The sequence below is a fragment of the Sturnira hondurensis genome, unplaced genomic scaffold (genome assembly GCF_014824575.4).
Source record: "Sturnira hondurensis isolate 20B ecotype Veracruz unplaced genomic scaffold, ASM1482457v3 Scaffold0006505, whole genome shotgun sequence".
In the NCBI taxonomy this organism is placed as follows: Eukaryota; Metazoa; Chordata; class Mammalia; order Chiroptera; family Phyllostomidae; genus Sturnira; species Sturnira hondurensis.
This window is the reverse complement of record NW_028079136.1, coordinates 1,292,746-1,310,787: the sequence shown is the minus strand read 5'-3', so window position 1 is coordinate 1,310,787 and position 18,042 is coordinate 1,292,746. Positions and strand designations below refer to the sequence as shown.

At 34.0% G+C, this 18,042-nt stretch overlaps 1 protein-coding gene across 17 annotated transcripts in view; it reads right to left on the bottom strand.

The window, feature by feature from the left end:
• SOX6 (SRY-box transcription factor 6) overlaps positions 1 to 18,042 on the bottom strand; it is a 600,742-nt gene that overhangs the window by 394,236 nt on the left and 188,464 nt on the right. For 5 of the 17 annotated variants that reach the window (XM_037050001.1, XM_037050012.1, XM_037049996.1 and 2 more), the window contains exon 1: positions 172 to 728. The exons of 1 other annotated variant lie outside the window; for it this stretch is intronic. In XM_037050001.1, the coding sequence (XP_036905896.1) occupies positions 172 to 179 (8 nt within the window). In that variant the 5' untranslated portion in view covers positions 180 to 728. Of the gene's footprint in view, positions 1 to 9; positions 144 to 171; positions 730 to 2,916; positions 2,960 to 16,899; positions 16,975 to 18,042 lie in introns of those variants that run through there. 11 more of the 17 variants (XM_037049995.1, XM_037050003.1, XM_037050011.1 and 8 more) reach the window with 6 other exon arrangements.

Genomic DNA, 18,042 nt, shown 5'->3' with positions numbered 1-18,042 from the left:
TTTTTTTACCTTACTTATTACAGGTTTTCAGGATCTCAGGGGTACTTCTCTCCCAATCATCCAGCCACCCAATAAACATCTTTGTCAAACACACTATCTCTCCCGCTCATAAATAACAACCTAACTGGTTTCTGTACACATAAAGAAAAACCTAAGTATTTAATCAAATACCTCGACATCAGAAATTAGCGTCTCCCCTTTGTCCTTTGGTGGCCACTGTGTCTTCATTAGAAGCTCTATTGCTGTCATTATTGCTAATTTGAAATCATCCTCCACCTCCACACCCTTCTACGAAGGAAACATAGCTTTTATCTTTGTCTTGCACATGCACACCATACTGAGGGTTAAGGAGTCAATTACCTTTTGCAACTCTGTTTTAATAATAAAGTAGAAAATAAATAAGGAGTCCTCTCAATTACAGGATACCAATACATTCAACACTCACGTCTACCACTGTATGGGATTGTTATCCTATTTGCTTGACATACTATATATTCAAAAAGAAGAGAAAATCTCACAACTTGGGGAGAAATTATCTGAAAGTAAAGAGATGCTACATTAGATACTTCACATGAAGTTTGTCGCAATTCTGAATAAAATACTGCAATTTAGGATGTTTCTGTTCTTACATCCAACAAATAGAGTTACAGAGTTTATTGTGAGGTCATTGCCACTTTGGGATGGGTCTTAATGAAAGAGAGTGAATGATGAAAGACACTACTAGGTTATGTGTGGAATAAAAAATAAAATGTTTTGATAGACAAATAAAATTGTTACCACTTTGTACAGAACTCTGAGATTTCAAAAAAATGATTAAAAATTCAAATTAAAATGATAATAGCTAACATTTATAAAGCAGTTATAATGCAACAAGCATTATTCTAATTGCTTTACATACATTAACTTACTTAGTCCTCAAAACAAACAAACCATGTAGGAGTAGGTTTTAGTTTGTAGATAGTTATTATCACTAACCCCATTCTACATGTGAGAAACTAGGCACAAAGAAATTAACTTTTCCAAGAATGTACTATTAATGGTAGAGTCGAGACTTGAATCAAGGCAAACAAACTTTAAACACCAAGTTCTTAACTACTATAAAAGAATCTAATTGAGGGCTGTTGTTCCTTGAAATTATCACCTTCATTTCACATATAATTAGAAATATATATTGAAATTAAAACCTGTCTCCCCAAGAAATGTAGCTATGGACAATTAATACAATGATGTTTTGGCTAATTACTGTATTAACTTCTATGCAATTCCATAAATCAGTGCCTTTTGATATAGAAAATTTAGCAAAGAATACACTCATGATTCTATGAATTATGAAAGAGAGGTCTATTTAACAATAATGGGAATTATACCTTCCTGGGTAGATTTTTAAAACTTCATTCTTTTAGAATTCATTTGGTCTGAATATTGAGTTCCTTAGATACTTCCACACTTACATCACTACATTTCTCCATAGATCCCTCCTCATACAGCTACATGTCCATAACAGAGAAACGAGGAGAATTAAAAAGGACTCAAAACCCCAAACAGATGTCTCAAGAAAAGCTTTAATACACTAAAGCTTATTTATTTTTCTTAAAGGAGAATTCCTGTATCTACTTACTCTTACTTCAGACATAAATATAGCACTTTTAATTACTTGAGGAGCATATCTAGGCTCAAATCCTGAATCTACAACTTACTACTAGTATGATCTTGTGCAAGATAGACTCACTTCTCTGAGTCTAGGTATTTTTTTATCTGTACAATAGTCTATCTCCCTGGAATGTTGCAGGAATAAACCCATTGACATTGTAATATGTAAAGTTCTTAGCACAATGCCTACCATATAGTTAGTGCTCAATAAATGGTTCCTTGTTGTCTAAAAACAAGTGAACTAATAACAATTTAAGAACTTGCTGTGATAATTAAATAGTAGAATTTATGTGAAAGCACCTACATTAGTACTGTACAACGAAAAGGATCTATAAAATATTCGTTTTTCTCTCTTCTTAACTAATTTTACAGCCCTTAGCCAAATAGAAATAGCAGCTTATAGTACTATGCAAAGAAGATTCACATGACTAGAAGCAAAAACACTAATTACAGAGAAATGACAGCTTAAAGTCTGGAAACAAAGGCAAAGATAGGAAACCCAAAAGCAGACATAGGAATTCAAAAAGCACAGCATTTGGGGGGCTACTGGTTAGAGAAATAAGTAGTCTTAACAGAACCTCAATTCAAAGGGGCAGCTCCAAGGAATCAGATGTCCATAGTGATAACTCTCAGACATCAAGATAAGCTACTAAGAAATTAAAATTTTAAATCACAATTAAAAACTAGATATGTTATAACCTCACCTACATATACATTACACGAAAAATTCTAACAGGGGCTATTGCTGGATTATGGGTGATTTTAAATATTTTCTCCTTTAATCTTTCTATATTTTCCATTCAGGAAATCAGAATGTATAGGTAAAATCAAAAATAATGTTGGTGCATAAAGAGGCAGTCTTTGGAAATCTAAGAATTACATGAATGTGTAATAGAGAGATTAACTCCTGTATTCAGTCCCTTGTTCAAATAGCCTACACTGATACTAGTAAAATAAAGGCATTACCAAATTGCACTAGTGTGAGAAACATTGATTAAATGTTGCACAAAAAAATTCACTTGAAAAGAAAAGTTCTAAAAGTAGACTCATCAGAGAGGTGCTATTTTAAACAGCCAAGTCAATATCAACACAAAGCTTATAACAGGAACCACACATGATTACCTCTATCTTTGCTTGCAATAATTTTGACACACCCTCCCTTTAGGGTAAAAAAATGTTTAAACAACTCTAGAAAAAGAGCAAAATAAACTGATAAGCAAGCATAATTTCAGAGAGCACAGTTAAAAATGAATGCACTCTTTTTACCTTCTAAAATAGAAATGAGAATGCTTTAGGCAAATGTATATGTACTGGGTAATTACTGGCTACACAGCTGAAAAAGAAAAAGAGGGAGAGGGCAGCACAAAAAGCAAATTAAAATATCAGAAATGAACGCAGGACAATTTTTCTTTCTGATCTAGAGTGTGCATCTCTCTTTGGAACTGTCACAGTTGAAAAGTACACAGTTAGGAGATAACATGCCAGACATACAGCAGAACCTAGAGGACTGTTTCACTTAGGGAAAGGGCTTCTTCTTAGAAATATAAGTCATCTTCCTTTTCCCTCATAACTAGAGCACTAATTTTAAAAGAAAGAAAAGTGGAAGTATAAACAGGCACAAAGTAATTGGACATCGGAAACTCTCGGTTACTTTAAGCATTGGTATTATTATTGACAGTAAAAGTACAGTGCAAGTACAGATTTGAGATGGACTAAGCGAAGCTCAGTAACACAGTTGATCTAGCAGTTGAATGTAGATTATGAGCTTCCCCATTGCCAGTCAATATTCAATTCACCCTTACCATAATTTCCCCTAAAACTTGGTATCTCCAATCTAAATGGCACTTTAGCTGATTCAGCCATGAATCTTTCATTTCTGTTTTTGGACTCCAATTGTCCGTGGGCTAAAGACAATGCACATCATTAATACCAGGGGAATCTATTTATCATAATAATAAAAGGGTAAGTCTAAATCATGCCTGTAAAATTTTCTCTGAAGTGCATTTTTAGCTTTGGAAAACAAACAAAAACGTTCTTTAGGTGTGTTTTACTCTCAGTGTGTCATTATTTTCCAATCTTCTTTCAATAACAAATATACAAATAAATACAATACTAAATATTTCTCACTATTTACTTTCACTTAACAGAAAACTGAAGGAAAAATGAAACAAATATATTTCATGTATTATTATGTCTGAGAGCATATTTTAATTGATTTTTAAATTAGGTACATCCAAGTCTTAGAAATGCAAACGTGTGATCACAAGAGACACTGAGTTTTTCATGGTGCTTAAAGGAAAGGGCATAATAAATAAGTTTCTGGTTCTGATTCATTTTCTGTTTTTTTAATTAATTAATGCTGTGGAAATCCCAGGCAACTGCTGTATCATTTATAGTGGAATTGAGTCAAAAGGAGAAAAATATGTAAAATATTATTCAATTAAAATTTTCATTTTTCTCTCTCCCTCTTCCTATCCTGCTAGTGCATAGTCATTCAGACTAAAAGGACAGTTTCATGTTTGTTGCTGTCAACTTAATTGCCTTGGGCCACTTTAGTATCTTCAGAGAACTGTGTTTGGGGAGCCACATTGTTCTCTGGGGTCAATCCCTTGAGGATGACTCAAAAGTTCCTGGCCTTATTTCAAAGTTGTTTTGACAAACTAAAAAACTGATAAGAATTGGTACATGTATAGCTCTTGAAGATTTGCTAGTGAAGACTTTTTTTGTACTCTACATGTGATTTTGCATTTAACTTTGGGAACAGAGTAATAATGAATGTTGGAGAAAAAATCCATTGTATTTTAATTTTATTACAGTACAGAAAAAGTAAAACAAAGAAAAGTGTACTTCTCTGATGCTAAGTTGAGGATACCACATTGGGAAATCTTTCCTTTTTCTACCTGAGTTGTGGTCTGAACCACAAAATATGATCATCTCTATTTCCTGCTTTTAATAACCTTTGTTATTTCCTCATATCCTCCAGAATAAACTCCAAATGTATCTTCCAAACCATCTGTTCAGTCTTATCTTCTGACACTCACACACACTTAACAAATCAAGACTTGATCCTCTCTATATGTTCTCTGTTGATTTTCTTTGACTGATTTCTATTCACAGAGCTCACACCCTTCTTCCCAATTTATGGCTTTTAAAAATTTTTCCCCTTTTGTTTCCTTTTCACCAAATTACTTCCTAATCATCATATTGGACTAAGCTTTAATATCACTAATGCAGAGTCACCATTCTTCATCCCAAGCCCAGGTTAAGTCCCCTCTCCCTTCATAGCATGTATTATAATTAAATACTTAATGTCTCCCTCTTATTTAAATTATAAACTTTTAGAGAAGGAGACAGCATTCATTTTAGTTCACCACTACATTCCTGGCCCATACATACTTGGCAATCAATGGAAACAGAAGATTCTCTCACTATCCAAGTATTCATTATGTGAGTCTCCAAAATTACACAGGAAGTGAAAGGCATCAACATATAAAAATATTCACTAATAATCTTAACATTTATAAAATTAATCCTCACTCAAACAAAACAAGTGAGATACACAAATAACAACTATCTCACTCATTTGGTTAAATTTCTTTGTGTCTTTGATAATCACTGCTAAGAGGTTTCAAAATGGTCTGCACATTGGAGTTTTGAAAAAAACATTGATACTTGGATCCCATTCACAAAGATTGATTTAATTGGTTAAAGTAGAGACTAAGAATAGAAATATTCTAAAAAATTGATATTTCTTTCAGTCAGGTTGAGAATCTAGCTAGCTGATTAATGTATATTTGCCTTGTGGAATATTGTAAATAATATTCAAAATAAAAATGTAAAGTAACTGCAAAGTGAAGTTGCAAATCTTGCAAAAGCTGTGGAAAAATCCATGAGAAATATAGCATAGTGTTGAGGAACAGCTTAAATCATTGACAAAGCAAGAATTACTAGTTAGACTAGATGGAAACTGAGGAACTAAAAATTAGCAAGAGTGATAGTTTATGTGGTACACTATCCCAAGAGAATGATTTGAATATAAAAAGATTAATCAATGGTTTTAGGAAGTTTTCTTTATAAAAATGACCATCCTTGTTATGATGGTACTACAATCAAAAGTGATTATGCTATTACATTTGAGCTAAAAATTTTTTCAAAAAATGCAGTTAATTCATTATTCTAAGAAATAATGCATAATTAGAATTACAAGCAAAACGTTGCCAACTATATAAACTTGTTTTTATTAATTTTAGTTTTAATTTTTAAGATTAAGTCAAAATCAAAACATTTTCTCCATGAAATGTTTCAATTGAATTTATTGGGGTGACATTGGTTCAAAAAACCATACAGATTTCAAGGGTACAATGCAATAAAATACATCTGCACATGGCATGGTGCTCCCATTACCCCAAGAGAAGTCTCTTTCCATCCCCATTTTCCCCACCTTTGTCCACTTCCACCTACTCCTCACCCTCCTTCCTCTCTGATGTCTTTGTTTTTTTTTCTTAATCCCTTCACCCTCTTTCATCCAGTTCCCCAAGGCTCTCCCTTCTGACAGCTGTCAGTGTGTTCCTGTGCCCATGCCTCTGTTTCTATTGTGTTTGCCAGTTTATTTTGTTCATTAGATTCTACATATGAGTGAGCTCATACACTATTTGTCTTTCTCTGTATGCTTTATTTCATAATAATATCCAGGTGCATACACGCTGTTGCAAAAGGTAAGATTTCCCTTTTTTCTAACAGCTGAGTTGTATTCCATTGTGTAAAGGTACCATAGGTTTTTTATCCACTACCTTTGGGCACTCGGGCTCTTTCCATATCTTGGCTATTATAAATAACACTGCAATGAATATAGGGCTGAATATATTCTTTTTGATTAGTGTTTCGGGTTATTAGGATATATTCCCAGAAGAGGGATTGCTGGGTAAAAAGGCAGTTCCATTCTTAATTTTTTGAGGAAACTCCATACTGTTTTACCCTGTGGGTGGACCAGTCTGCATTCTCACCAACAGGGCAAAAGGGTTCTCCTTTCTCCACATCTTCACCAGCTCCTGTTGTTTGTTGATTTATTGATGGTAGCCATTCTGACAGGTGTAAGATGACCTCTCATTGTGGTTTTACTTTGCATCTCTCTGATGATTAAAGACATTGAGAATTTTTTCATGTCTATTGACCATCTCCATGTCTTCTTTGCAGAAGTGTCTAAGTCCTTTGCTATTTTTTAATTGGTTTGTCTGTCTTCCTACTGTTGAGCTGTGTACATTCTTTATATATTTTAGATATTAACCCCTTATCAGATGTATCACTGGTGAATTTGTTTTTCCATGCAGTGAGTTGCCTTTTCATTTTGTTGATGTTTTGCTGTGCAAAAAGCTTTATGCAGTCCCATTTATTTATTTTTGCTTTTCTTCCCTTGCCTGAGGGGATATATTGGCAAAATAATTGTTACAAGAGATGTCTGAGATTTTACTGTTTTTGTTTTCTTCTAGCATTTTTAAGGTTTCATGACTTACATTTAAGTCTTTTATCCATTTTGAGTTTATTCTTGTGTATTGTGTAAGTTAGTGGTCTAGTTTCACTTTTTCACATGTACTTGTCCAATTTTCCCAACACTGTATTTACTCCGATGTAAGCTCTTGCCCACTTTGTCAAATATTAGCTGACCGTAAAGTCATGGGTTTATGCTTGGGATCTCTGTTCTGTTCCATTGATCTATATGCCTGTTCTTATGCTATTATAGGCTGTTTTAATTACAGTGGCCTTGAAGTAGAGTTGGATATCAGGTATTGTGATATCTCCAAATTTGTTCTTCTTTCTCAAGGTTGTTGAAGCTATTCAGGGTCTCTTACAGTTCCATATAAATTGTTGGAATATTTGTTCTAGATGTGTCAATCTATAAATTGCTTGGGCTAGTATGGACATTTTAATGACATTAATTCTTCCAATCGATGAACACATTAAATGCTTCCAGTTATTTGCATTTTCCTCAATTTTGTTCTTCAGTGTCCTATAATTTTGTGAGTATAGGTCTTTTACCTCCTTAGTTACCTCCTTAGTTAAATTTATTCCTATGTAATTTATTTTGTTGTTGTTGCAATAATAAATCAAATTGTTTTCTTAATTTCTCTTTCTGAGAGTTCATTATTGATGTATAAAAATGCCGCCAGCGTTGGCCAGTGGCTCAGTTGGTTGCAGCATTGTCCTCTACACCAAAGAGTGTGGGTTTTATGGCCAGATACAAGAGGCAACCAATGGATGTTTCTCTCTCTCCCTCTCCCTATCCCTCTTTCTCTCTCTCTCTTTCCTTTCCTCTCTCTGTCTACAATCAATAAGCAAATCCTCAAGTGAAGGTTAAAAAATAAATTAAAAAATTTTTGCTACCAATTTCTAAATATTAATTTTGTACCCTGCCACTTTGCTGAATTTATATATTAGATCAAAGAGGTTTTTGGTGGAGTCTTAGGTTTTCTATGTACACTATCTCACCATCTGCAAATAATGACAGTTTTACTTCCTCCTTTGCACTTTGGATGCCTTTTATTTCTTCTTCTTGTGCAACTGTCATGTCTAGGACTTGCAGTACTATGCTGAATAAGAGTGGTAAAAGCAGACAGCCCTGTCTTGTTTCTGATCTTAAGGGAAACACTTTTAGTTTTTGCCCATTGAGTACCATGAAATTTTGATCCCTACCCACTCAGTTATTAAAATGCAAAAGGTCCCTGGCTGGTGTGGCTCAATGAGTTGAGTGTTGTCCTGTAAACCAAAAGGTTGCCAGTTTGATTTCTGGTCAGGGCACACGCCTGGGTTGCAAGCCAGGTCCCTGGTTGGGAGAGTAAAAGGCAACTGATAGATGTTTCTCTCACACATCAATATTTCTCTATCTTTCTTTCTTTCCCCTCTCTCTAAAAATAAATAAAATTTTTAAAAAGACCTTGGGTCATATGACCTTGGCAAAGGTGTAAGTAGAGATAGTTCCACTTTTTTGCTTTCATATTTTACTTTGTTTCCTTTCCTTACTCCACGACAATAGTTAAAAGCCAATACAATGGCAGGTAGGATGAGTGAGCATGGCCATTAATAAAATTGTTCTTTATCAGCAGTGGGGGGGTGCATGGGCTGGGATGGGAGTATAAGACAGAAAACTGTACTTAACAATAATTAAATATTTTTTAAAAAAATTAAAAATTGATCTTTATCATACAAAGAAAGCATTCAATATTTTACCATTTAAACATGGTATTAGTTGTAGGTTTTTCACAGATGCCCTTTTCAGATTAATAAAGTTATTTTCTATTCCTAGTTTGCTAGAAGTTTTTAATTATATGTGGGTGTTGTCAAATACTTTTTCCTATTCTATTGAAATGATCATATGATATTTCTCATTTAAGCTGTTAATATGGTGAGATTTTCCAAACGTTAAATCAACCTTGCAATCTGGGATAAATCTTACTTCATCATGATATATTTTTTCCCATATTGCTAAATTTAATTTGCAGGAGTTTTATTAAGGATTTTTGCATCAATAACCATGAGTAACATTGTTCTAAAATTTTCCTTTATTGAAATGTTCTCTCAGAATTGGTATTAGGATTATGCTAGCCTCATTGGTTGGAATTATTCCTCCTTCCTCTATTTTTTTAAAGAGTTTACTTAAGATTGGTGTTATTTCTAAAATGTTTGATAGAATTCACTGGTAAGACCATTTGATCCATAGATTTCTTATAGAAAGTTTTATTTTTTAATTAAAAAATCGAGGTTCTAATAGATAAAGTTTTATTTAGGTATTCTGTTCCATCTTGTGTCCATTTTCTAAGTTGTATTTTTCAAGAAATTTATCCACTTCACCTAAGCAGTATAATTTTTTGGCATAAATATATTCATAACATGACCTTATTATCTGTTTAATTTATATAACTTCCATAGTCATAATTCCTCTTTAATTCCTCATATTGGTAAGTTGTGTTCTTTGTTCTTGGTCTTTATAAAAGAAACAAGTTTTACCTATAAAATTTTCATAATTTCAGCAGTTTGTTACAATGTACTTAGGCATGCTTTTTTTTTTTTGCATTTATGCTGTGTTGGGTTCACTAAAGTCATTGAATCTGGAAATTTAACTCACCAAATTTGGGAAATTTGGGGCATTGTTTCTTCAATTATTTTTTTTTCTGCCCTGATATTGCTCTGATTTTTTTCCTTGGACTTATATAGTTAGACCATTTAATATTATCCCACATATCCCTCATACTATATTCATTTTCAATTCTTTTTTTCTCCGTGTCCTTTAAATTAGGAAATTTCTTATTAATCTATTTTCAATTTTACTGACTTTTTCTTTCGTTATCCTTTTTCTACTGATTGACCCGTCAAGCTATTTTCTTATTTCAGATATTATATTTTTTAGCTTTAAGTTCTCATTTGCTTCTTTTTGTAATTTCAACCTGTGTTCCAAAATGCCCTACTTTTTTTCACATTTTCCTTATCCTTCACATGTTGAGTAATTTTGGGTTAGATCTTAGACATCATTACTATCATATTTTGGAGACTCTGAATACTTTCACACAGTGTCACCTTTGTTTGTTTGTTTTAACAAAATGCTTACACACTTACACCCAAACAGCATTTTCTGTCTCTCCTGCAGTGGACAGCAGTTCAGATACCTCTTTATTTCTTTTAGCCTCACACAGGCTGCTTTTAAAGACTATCCTGTTCATGGACAGCTTGGGGATCTGTCAGAAATTGGGGCAAAGTTTACACACAGAATGTGGGACTCCCTTTCTTGTCTCTTTTCTTTCTAGGATTACCTTTTCACTTCCCAAAAGGTATAGTTGCCCCAAAGTCTACTCCCTGGTTCTTCAGGCCAGAAAGACTGCTGATTTTCTATTGCAGTTTTATTAGCTTTCCCTGTTTGGCACAGAGTGGGGCCTGCCCTCATTCTGAGGCTTTAAAAGTGACCAACTTACCCCATCCTGTATCCCTCTCCCTTCTTCCAAATGTCACCACCTCTCAAGATTTAGCCTGCTTTTGGTTGCTCTCCAGTATCTTCAAAAAGTTGTTCTTCATGATTTGTCCACAGTTTATAGTTGTAATGCCCACTCAATTTTAAATGAATTACTTTATAAAAGACTTTTTTTCACTGCCAATTATCCTCTGATAATAAAGACTCCTTGTATTGTCTTAATAAAGAATTAAATGTTAGCATTCTTTTTCACTCTTTCGTGCCTTTACACATTCTGTGCTTTTGCCTACAATATCCTTAATTCTTTTAACCCCACCAAATGCACATCCTCTATGTCTATTTTGTATATTTTAGAAGAACATACTCAAGTTTTGCCATTCCCTACTATGCAGCAGGAAGAAAGAAGGAACTCCTACCTCTCATGACAGCATGGATGGAACTGGAGAATATTATGCTAAGTAAAATAACCCAGGCAGAGAAAGACAAATACCATATTATCTCACCTATAAGAGGAACCTAATGAACAAAACAAACGAACAAAATAGAACCATAGGCATGGAAATAAGGAACAGACTGACAGCAACCAAAGGAGGGAGGGAGTGGAATAAGAGGGGAAAGAAGGGGAAGAGTCAAGTCAAGAAACAGGTATAAATGACCCATGGACATGGAAATAGGGTGGGGATTCATTCTGGGAGCAGGGGTGGAGGGCGTGGCAGTGGAGAACAACAGAGAAAACTGGGACAACTGTAATAGAACAACAATAAAAAAAAGTTTTGTCATTCCCCAAGTTTTAAATATCTAAAATTTCAACTGAAAATACTTAAATTGGAACTAACTCAGATGTCTATCAATATAACAATGTCACATGCATAGCATAAAGTACTACATAGAAGAAAACAAGGTAAAGCTATATAAGGTGACGATGAAGTCTAAGTCATAATTTTAATGAAAAAATGATAAAGTATAAAGTAATATATGTAAAAAGGAGGAGTGGTACCCTCACACAAAATAAAATTGCATATTTTTATATAATAGTGCATATTTTTGTATATGGTTATATAGAAAGAGGTCTGAAAGCATATAAACCAGATTGAAAATAGTAAATAAGCTTGGGCAGAAAAATCAAATTCAGGGTGGAGAGACAAATTAAGAAAAATTTCCTTCATTTGTTTTTCCAATAATTATTTATGCAAGAATCATTTAATGATTGCCTGCCATAGGCCGGGCACTTTTCTACAAAATAAACATATTTGCATATTACTTGTGTAATATGAAAATATTATTAATTTTAAATGCAAGTATGAATTCAATAAGAAGAAAGTGAAATAACAGAAAAGGTACTTAAAAATGCAATCCCTTATGTTACTAATATACTATTAGCTCGGGAACCTTTTAAAGATAAATAAATGAACTTAGTGTTATTTTTAAATCTGTTCTATCCAACTCAGATTAAATTCTTATTGTTTAGATCTGGACCTAATGAAGAAATAAATTAATTTGTATTTTTCCCCTTTTAATACAATTCCAGTCTCTTAACTAACTGTTCTGAGGTTTGGAAGTAGCTGGTGAAATCTAAAGTTCCCACTTTTCAGGTTATCATATGGCTGCCTACAGTTAAAAATATGTAGATTTTTTAATTAACATATTAGAGTAAATATGGATGAGCAATCCAGAAAGTAAACCTGGCCTTCATGAAGTTCATTCTTGGCCTCACATTGGCACACTTACTTGTCTTAGCCAGGTGATATACAGGACATCTTACACATTTAAATATTGGAATAACTTGGTATAACTCAGCATCTTAATATTTCTCCCCAGTGCTTTCTAGTAACAAGGCCTTCACTACTTCAGCAAGGAAGTTCATCTCATTTCTAGACAACCGTAACCGTTGTGAAGTTTTCCTCCTGCTGTTCCTGTGGCTCTGGCTCCCTGTGACTCCCACCTGCTGCTTTGGGCTTGGCCTCCATAGGCTGCACTTTGCGCTATGGCAGCGCTTTAGCCATCTCAGGGCAGCTGTCAGATTCTCTTCAGACTTCTGTTCTTCTGAGTAAACATGCCTGGTTCTTTCAACCTAAGGGAAGCGTCTACCAACCGGCCCAGAGTGAGAAATTTAATTTCTCTGCAAGCAGGCTATTTGTCCAATTGAAAAATACAAGATTTGGCTTTTAACTTAATGCAGTAAACAGCCCTCTTGGCTAATCATTACAAAGACCTTCTGGCATTTGTCTTCAAGAAGTATCCCTCGGCTTGCCTGCACACTCGCCTATATGTGACATACATATTGCCTATCCAATTTTCTTTTAAAGAAGCTTTAAAATGAGCACCAGAAGTATCCATCCGCAATTCATGTGACTGGGGTTTACACCCAAGAAGCTTGTACCCTCTGCTTCATCACATGATTTCATTTGAGCTACAGTTCATTTTTCTCCAGATTGTGGTATTTCATTCTTATAAATTCACACTTATTTCTTCTTATTTTTGGACCCCTAAGATATTAGGCTCATTAAACTTTATCCAATAAGCTTTAATTTAGAATGGGCTTAGCAATGTGTTTGTTAGTTATATGCATTTAACCATATCGGTTCCATTTCTTTGGACATGGTTAACTACTTTCCATCTTTGGGAAATTAGGGGGAAAATGTCCAAGTCTAGAAAACCTACAAAGGACATCTACCTACTTCATCCTGGTCCTCAGAAGAACCTAACATACCCTCCAATCTAAACCTTTTTTGGGGGGCAAAGGTGGAGGGATTATTAGTCTTCCCTAGAGAATTATACCTAGATTTTTTTTAACTTTTAGTCCCAGCTCTTTCTTCATTTCTGTCCTAGTTTTTCTCATTATGAAACAAAGGTAATAAGACCCCTGGTTTAATTATCTCACAGTGTTACTATAAGCTTTGTATAAGATAACATGAAAAAGTTCATTTAAAGGTATAAAGAGCAATAAAAACATAAGATACAATATTATTAATAATAATGGCAGCTTCTATGACCACAAATGTGATATTCTACATTGATTTGAGAGAGGTAGGGAAGGGAGGGAGAGAGAAAATAAGAGGAACATTGATGCAAGAGAAACATTGATTGGCTTCCCACCATATGTGCCCTGACCAGGGACCAAACCCACACTAGGCATCTGCCCCAACAAGGAACCGAACCCACAACCCTTGCATTTAGGAAGACGCTCCAACCAACCGAGCCACATCAGCCAGGATGAATCCCCTCCTTTTAACACTATGATATTTCAATTAAATTCTCTTTTTTATTTCCTTTTTTCATACCACCAACCAAAAAACAATTTTTTCAGCATAACCTCGTAACCTTGGACTTTAATTTCAAATGCCAGCACAGATTTACACAGAGTAAAACATAAGTATATTCTGACATTTTGAAAACCCCAGCCTTCTTGACTTCATTTTCTTTTTATTTTTTATAACCTTTTCTATATTCTCTTGGAAAAAAATCAAACTGCATACTAATATTATAGTAACTGTCACCATTATAACTATTTTAGTTATAGTTATCCACCTTGAAACTCTTAGTGGCCTCATGACTTTCCTATGCAAAAGTACCAGATATACTTTTTCAACTGTGTGTCCTACATTTTTCCAGATTTTTAAAGCCCATTATGGTGTTTCTACATTAAAAGTATAGCCACTAGGGCTGCTCTACAAGTTTAGAATTTGAAAGCTATTTTCTTACATCCAAGAATGCAAATTCACAAAAAGGATAACACAAAAGTAGAAAGACTGCGCTGAGAAACAAAAAGCAACAAAGGAGAAAAGCTGTCACATATTCTACAGTTAGATGATAAGAAACATAAACATCCCTACCACCTCCCTTACCCCAGTCTTCACTAGCACCAAGTTGCATTATTTTACCTAAACAGTATGTACAAACTAACCCACAGACTCTATGTTTGCCATTTTTTCTTTCTCTCAATATCCCTTTCTTCCTCTTTCTCATTCACTACATTCCTCTGCCTGATAACAAAAACAAATATTTATTAAATGCCTGTAAGTACAAGACCATGTGTGCTAAATACTAGGAAAAACATGTAAGAACAAAATAGGCCAGTCCATAGTGAAGACAGACAGTAAACAAAAATCACAGAAATAAACATGTAATTTTTAATTGCTATATCAGCTATGATATAAATTAAAGGGTGGGAAGTAAGACCTTGGCAGGCAGACAAGATTTGAGTTGAAAGAATCAGGGAAGGCTTCTCTGAAGAAGTAACATTTAAATGGGGACCTATTAAGAAGGAATTATTCTGAAGGAGAATAGGGAGGAGTATATTCCAGTTGAGAAGACAGCATTATGTGAAGAGCCTGTAGCAGAAAAACCTTGGAGTGTGTAGACCAGTATAGCAGCTGACTCAAAAGAAACCACTGGGAGAAAGGCGAGAGCTGAGGCTAACAATGCAGGAGCAATATTATGTAGGGCCAGGGCTTTGTAAATTATGTTAAAGATTTTTTGTCTTAATTAAAAAGTAACAGGAATCCAAGAAAAGGTCTTTCTTGGATTAAAAAAATGGTAAGTGGAGTTTTTCCTCCTATAATGAATATGGAATTAAGTTGAAGTATAAAGAACATGGGAATGACAAACACCAAATTCAAAAGAATGGTTTACTTCTGGCCCAAAGAAAGGGAGATGCAAAACTGATAAAGTATTCACAGGACACTTTCACTATATTTTTAATGTTTTATTTCTCATAAAAACATAGGTATTTTAACCTATTCTTCATACATTTCTGTATGACTAAAATCTTCATAATAAATTTTTTAAAGAAGTAATGAATGTTAAGAATTCACCAGCTCATTTCCTTCTCCTCTTCTTTACCAAGCTCATATTAAATCTTCTTCATTTTGAGAAAGACAAGCACACAGAATTCAAGGACCTCCCTCTTATACACTTTGTTTCCTGGGCCTTTATTTTCTAAACTTTTTGCATCAGATGTTAGCATCTCTGTAACTAGCATACCTTTTGTTTATCATACACTATAATCTTTGTACCTTTCTGACAACTAGAGGGTTAATATGATTAAATGAGATAAAGCATTTAACATAGCATTTAACACACAAGAGCTCAATAAATTTCGACTGTTGTTAAATATATTTAATAATAGTTAACAATAGTACTTATCATACTCTATATCCCCTGTCCTAATATGGGTCAGAACATTAGAACTAAAGAAAAAAAACAAAACTGAATGTATATGGCCAAATGGTGCTCCGGTATTTTGAATTTATATGTACTATGTATACTCACAAACGCACACAAAAACTCATATACACGTATAACATATATTTCCAATACTGAATTTTTCAAAAGCACACTTTTTCTGTGCTTATTTAAGCAGTAAGTAACAAAATGTTAATGAGGCCTTGTTATTACCAGGAAAGAAATACTTTAAAGAAAAGGTCAGAACCTGCATTTGACAGTACATGATTACAATTTAAGGTAAGTTTAGTAAGCTTGCTAACCTCTCCTAAGTACAATGCTACATTGAAAGTATTTATAATTGCACAGCTGCAATAATATCCAGTATGGTCAATAGTGTGTTTAAAAGGCTCATTTTTGCAATATCAAATAATTCATGCAAAATTTCAATCTTATAAAATTGAATATTGACATCAAAATTTTTCTACAACAGAAAGAACAGTCTTTGATGCGAGAACATTATTAAAATCATATCTTTTCACTTAATTTTCTTTGTACAAATAGCACAGATCCTCTCACTTTTCCTTCCTTCCAACTCACAAAAACAATAAAAAAGCTGTCTTCAGAAAGGCCCTTAAATTAAACATCACGATGAAATGAGTACTACGGCCCTGAAAATAAGAAAACTTATGACAGTTATTACCTATAAGTTTAAAAACTATCTCACTGAATCTTTATGTGAACATTATATTCTAAATTATATTTTCAGAATTTGCTCCTGTTTTTGAAAAAACAAGTTTGTCACTCAATATGCCTCAGTTTGAGGTTTGGCCTTAAATTGCTTTGGTAATCATTCCTCCATGCCCACTTCCTTGTTCTTAATCGCAAATCTAATCATGTATTTTTATAAATATTCAAAATTAAATATATTTATCTACTTATGTAAATACTTTTCAGTTAACTTTTACCGATAGTCTATGTAGGGATCTCAGTAACAAATACATTTGGAGCTTTTTAGATTTCTTCCGGCTGCTTGTAAATTCATCTTATATTTAACTGTTTAAATGGATCAAAATTCTATGCATTTTAGAAAATGGTTATAAGAAATTAATTCCAAGTTTTGTTTTACTTACCAAGCTCTGCCATTCCACCTCACTGCCTGAACAATATTATCAGCTCTTCGGATACTCATTCTTGCTAAGTAAAAGGATATTTCTTCTCTAGCTGGATTAATAATCAACTTTCTAGATAGTTCATTTGTAATTCTCTTCTGGTTAACCCTTAGCATTACAACAGTCTGCCCAATGCATGCTAACCAATTTATGAAGCAGAAAGAAAAAGATGAAATTCAATTACACTGACAAAAAATGGAAAATAAAAATGAGGGACAGTTTAGATTAGGCACAAAAGAACAATCAGCCTTATTTTTTATACCAATAAGAATAAATCTTTATGTTAGATATTACAAAAGCACTCAGGCCATAAACATAAGGAACCAGAGACATGAACAGAAAACCTAATAAGCTTCCAACACACCAGTCTAGTGCATTATCAGCCCATGTTTTCTGCTTTCTTACATTCAAATAATACAAATCAGCTCTGGGCATAATAGATACATTTTTCTCTTAGTGGAAAGGTCTCACATTCAACCTCTAAATGCCTCCTCTCTCAGTGGCTATCATCACTTGGTTCCTTATCATACAGTAAGTGCCATCTGTCTATGGAAAATTTCTCCAATGTGGTCTGCAAACACTTGAAAGAGAATAATCTGGAGCTCTTGTTAAAAATATAGACACCTAGGTCCTACTTCAGAAATCTGAAGCACCTCAGGGGATTCTCAGGTACATTAAAAGACTGAGAGCCACTGCCCTAGGACCATTTCTGACAATACCTAAAAGAAACACCAACAGAGAATGGAATCTGGACACAGAATGAAATCAACTACTCTTGCTGCAAGTTTGACCTTGACTTTTTGCTGTGGTTCCAATAACTAGGATTCTATCTTGTTTTCCTGTACCTGAATGCACCGGTCCATCCAAGACCATGACCCATCTGTGGTCTTGATAACCTTCCACTTGCAGACTACTTGGAAACTGAAATTTGTCCTTTAATTCCACTTGGTGTCTATGGCCTTATTGTGGCCTAGCTGCCTAAATCTCAAAGTACCACTTACCCCAGACTTTTCTTGCTCTGTCTGCTTTATGAAACACTTTAATCTCCTGTTTCATGCCTCTCTTATACATACATGGACTATACTTACTGGTGTTCATTGTCCA